This window comes from Arachis ipaensis, chromosome B10 (assembly GCF_000816755.2).
Source record: "Arachis ipaensis cultivar K30076 chromosome B10, Araip1.1, whole genome shotgun sequence".
NCBI lineage: Eukaryota > Viridiplantae > Streptophyta > Magnoliopsida > Fabales > Fabaceae > Arachis > Arachis ipaensis.
This window is the reverse complement of record NC_029794.2, coordinates 134411458-134416407: the sequence shown is the minus strand read 5'-3', so window position 1 is coordinate 134416407 and position 4950 is coordinate 134411458. Positions and strand designations below refer to the sequence as shown.

The 4950-nt window shown below is 24.8% G+C and overlaps 1 protein-coding gene across 1 annotated transcript in view; it reads right to left on the bottom strand.

Annotated features, from left to right (window-relative positions):
• Nucleotides 1-2775, bottom strand: part of LOC107622321 (metal tolerance protein 9) — a 4916-nt gene extending 2141 nt beyond the window's left edge. The window contains exons 1-3 of the mRNA XM_016324180.2: nucleotides 2534-2775; nucleotides 1978-2090; nucleotides 848-1093 (exon numbers count right to left, since the gene is read on the bottom strand). Of these exons, the coding sequence (XP_016179666.1) occupies nucleotides 848-1093; nucleotides 1978-2090; nucleotides 2534-2759 (585 nt within the window). The 5' untranslated portion in view covers nucleotides 2760-2775. The remainder of the gene's footprint in view (nucleotides 1-847; nucleotides 1094-1977; nucleotides 2091-2533) is intronic.

The window sequence follows — 4950 nt, the reverse complement described above, 5'->3', positions numbered from 1 at the left end:
TAACTTAATATCCATTAAATATAAAAAAAATCCTCTAAGTGAGAAATATTATAAAGTCACAAAATAATAATTTAATCACTATTGAATATATAATTTCTGTTGATTAAAGGATGATTAAATTTTTATTTTCTTATTTTATCAATTTTTATACTTAAAAAAAGCTTAATTCATCAAATATTGGGTTAGTCCATTAGGTATCTTTGTCTAACTAATTCAATTTTTATGAGTATCAAATTAATTTATATACTTTATGGTTAAAATAGTCAACTTTTAAATCCTTTACAGTAAAAAGAAAATAGTTTAATTATTTCTAAACGCGAATGCAAAAAATGAATATAGTATTTTACGAATTCTAAATTCTAAATTCTAAATCCTAAATCCTAAATCTTAAATCCTAAACGTTAAATTCTAAATCGAAACTATTGATATAAAATATAATAAATAAAAAATAAAAAATTATTTAATTAATACAAAATACAGCACTTGTTATTGACCTATTAAGTATGTACCATTTCAAAAAGATATATTTTCAAATCTTTTTCCAAACATAAAATAATTCCTCTCTACAAACATTCCCATAATAATTAAGGAATCTTGGATAGATTTCAATTGAAATTTGTGTATTATATTGTATATAGAAGAATCAAGTTAGATTAGTCTAATGGTTAACTCAGTAGTCCGCTTAAACAAGTGTTGGATTTCAAATACCGTCTTGTACATGCAACAATTCATTGGCCAACGATAAATTCTTAAATGAGTTCGGTACTGCGACAGATTAGTCATTGACTTATCGAATTGGAAAATACCGTAGAAAACACAGAAACTAAGAGAATTAAAGAAGACATACCACAGGTTGCATGCGGTTCTTGCCAATAGGGTACTTGTGATGGTTTGGTTTACTCATAGAGTAAGAAGTGAACCAAAGTATGAACCCAGACAAGAGATCCAAGAGTGAGTCCAGTGTTGATGCAATCACAGCCAGTGACATACTCTCAACAGATGCATACACTTTTGCACCAAACAGCACCATGTTTCCTATGTTTGATGCATATATTGCTGCTCTTTCACTCCTTTCAACTTCCTTCATCTCCTCCTGAAAATATAAAATACATTTCTTTGTTTTTCTTAACCGATCCGTCGCTAAATCGACCACTATATATTTGTATATAAATATATTTATTATTTAAATTATTTTTAATATATATTTTATATTCTCACATATATTTAATAATTTTTTTATGTATACAAAAAATAGTTAAATTTTAATTCAATCAAACATATTTATATTTTATGGTGTCTATTTATTATGTCGTTTATTTACACTAATTAAAAGCAACCAGATATTAATATCACTTTTAAATACCTAGACATGATTTTATCTTGGCAATGAGATTGGGAATTTACTAAAAAAAAATAGAATAAAATGATAATTAGATTTTCAAAGATTTTGACTTCGTATTAAATAGTCATTAAAAAAAACATATCAATATCGTAAATAATGGACATGTATGTCCTTTCATCAATAAATAGTATGAAACGAAACGATATTGTCTATATATTTCATTATCTATAATGGTGGATGTTCTGTTGTTGTCATATAAACATGAAAATAATATAATTTTAGACAGTAAAACATTATTATTTTTTAAGTTTCTATATAACATTTCTCAATTATTTTTTATTTACTACAATCTTATCAAAATAAGTGAAATTTCGTTCCAAAAATTATTATCTATGCGACGATATTTCATAAATAGACATATCACAATAATTAACCATACATATACGTATTACTGCTAAATTTTATGTGATGAACTAATAGAAGAATATAACGTATTTATTGTTATATTGTAGAAGACCGAATTAATATTTAAAAACAAAAAAACTAATTAATTCGAAGTTAAAATGTTCAGGACCTAATTCATACTTTACTAAACAAAATAAAGGGTGAATATTCAAATTGAAGTTTAAAAAAACCTTAGTCATTTGAGAAGGTAACATTCCCAAGTCAGTAAATGAATCCACTTCTTGATACCCTTTAAGGAGCCTTTCCTGCCTCTTGTAGTACTCTGCAAGTTTCTTTTGTCTCCCTACAATTTTCATTTTTCAGACATGAAAATAAATTTTAAATTCTAAAAAAAAAAATAGTGTGAGATCATCATGGAGAACTCTCAACTTTAGGTAAATATCAACTAAATGAGAGAGAACGTAAAATAAAAATACACCACATCTAACTTAAAAACTTTAAAATAGTAAATTAATAGATCTCTTATCTTATAAACTCTTCACTCTTCTTTGTATCCTTCAATGTAAGACTAATTTCATACATTATTTTTCACACTTGCAACATTAACCATTAGAATAAAGAAAAAAATTAGTAAAAGTATATATATAAGGGTGAAGTATTGTACTTAAAGCAAGTAGTAAATGAAAAAAATCTTATGTCCTAAATTGTTTAAGCTGTAATGTTGATGGTTTGAAGAATCAGAAGGGATTAAGAGAGGAAGAAAAATAAGTTGGTGAAGTATTATACTTAATGCAAGTAGTAAAGAAAGACCAAAACGAGAGTCCATGATGTTCCTCTGTGGTAATCGATATTGATCCATGTTGATCCTCCATGAAGGTTGTCTTGCCATTGAAACATTCTCAGCAGTTGCCTCTGGAGAAAGAAGCTCCATTCTATAGTTTGAACATTCTTCACTGCTACTACTACTTCCATTCTTCTTCTTCTTATCATTATTATTATTCTCTCTCTCCATTTTGCACGTTATTGCAAATTTCTATTCATATATTTATAGAAAAGTCAAATATAGGTAAATGGCTTCTTTCTCTTGTACTTTATTTATGACTTTATTACTTTTCATATAAATATATAAATCAAAAGTAAGCGAGAATGCATGGAGAATGCTACATCAAGATTTATGGTATATATAAATTAATTTAATTTTGATGGAGTGTAAAGTAATTTTATATGTGCGTCCAATTAAGTAACGTCACATTAACAAAAATAATTACTTTTATATTAACTACGTGAATGGTCATAAAAAAAAGGGTAATACTAGGTAGATAAAAAAAAGCCAGAACTTGTCTTATTTAGCATTAATTAATTATTGTAATAATTAATGAATGCTAAATAAGGCAAGTTATGGCTATTTTTGCCTAATTTTCTTTGGTTACCAAATATTTTCGATAAAAAAAATAGATATCATTGCACAACTATATATAAAACATTTTATGCTGTCAATGTATTAAAATTAAATCCTATATAAATTATGATAAAAATTTATATACGGTTATTTTTGTGTAAAGTTGATAGTTAAGAATTGTTAGATGATAATTTAGTCAAACCTATTAAATTATTTAACAAATAACTCTCATTAATTATCAATTTTATATGAAATTAACTGTACCTTATTTTTCGCTATAAATTAATTATAAACTAATAAGTGGTAATAAAGGAAGCATGGAGAATGCATGCTTAGCTTGATCAACCACATCATCCGTTATAAACTAATTATATTACCCCCTTTATTTCTAATACACTTTCTAAATTAGTCTATATTCATATGAATGGAATCCACTTAGGATAGATTACTAATTTCCTATAATTATATAATATACGTGTGGTTCACACACAAATAACATTTGTAAACAGAAAAAAAAATGATATTTAATCTATAACTATTAATTAAATTATGATTATTAACAAACGTGTAATTCACATAATAATTTTATATTTTTAAAAATCTTATCTTAATTATTATAAAATTTTTTATCAAGGTAATTTTTAAAAAAATGTCAAATCATTGTCCAAACTAATAGGAATGTTGCTGATGTGATGAAATGTTTTGAACTCAACCAAATTGTAAATAATAATAATAATAATAATAATAATAATAATGATGATAATAATAAGAAGATTAAATTACACAATTGGTTCCTATACTTTTAGTGAAATTGTAAATTGGTCTCTAAACTTTAAAAGTTTGTAATTGGGTCCCTAAAGATAATTAAAATTTGTAATTTAGTCTCCGTCATTCAAAAAGTGTTTAATTTAACAGAATATTTTCAATATATTCTCTATTTTAACAGAATATTCTCAGCATATTCTAAGAATATTCTGTTAAATCAACACTTTTTGACCGACAGGGACTAAATTACAAATTTTAATTCTCTTTAGGAATCCAATTAAAACTTTTAAAATGTAAAAACCAATTTACAATTTCACTGAAATAGTAGAGTCCAACTATATAATTTAACCTAATAATAATCGAGAAATTAGGATTTTTAGGTGTCTTCTATTAGGATTTTTGTTATCTCTTTCATAGTGTTTTATTTTTTTACTTGTTAATATATTATTAGTTAGATTTTCTTGTGAATATTTAAAAATTTAAATATAAAAATCGAGAAATTTCACAATGGTCCATGAACTTCAGAATTTCTCATTATTTAACTACAACTCCAACAAAAGTCCCTAATTACATAAATACCCACAACATTGAGGAAAGGTTAGAAATCCATAGAGTTCCCAAAATTCCCCAAAATTATAAAATAGGCCAAAATTAATTCACCAATTTCTCTTCATCTTTGCACAGTGCACCATATCAGACTGAATACCATATCATTCATAATTTCAAACTTAAATTAATTAAACTTAATTAACTTCTTAAATATTTTAATATTTTTGTTTCATCTAAGTAATATGTTTCCCTTAGAAGTTTTTATTTTATTTTATTATTTTTTCTATATTTAAATCAAAGTTATTAATAAATCAAATTGAAATGTTCATTTACTAACAAATTTTCTCTGCATAAAGACCAAGTTTAAAAAAAAAAAAGAAACATCTAAACAAGTTGAGAGCATATCTATAAAATAGGTTAACGTTGGCTTTGGTGTTCATGTGTTATTTTAGTTTGTGAGTTATTTGAGTTAAATTATTTTTTTTATATA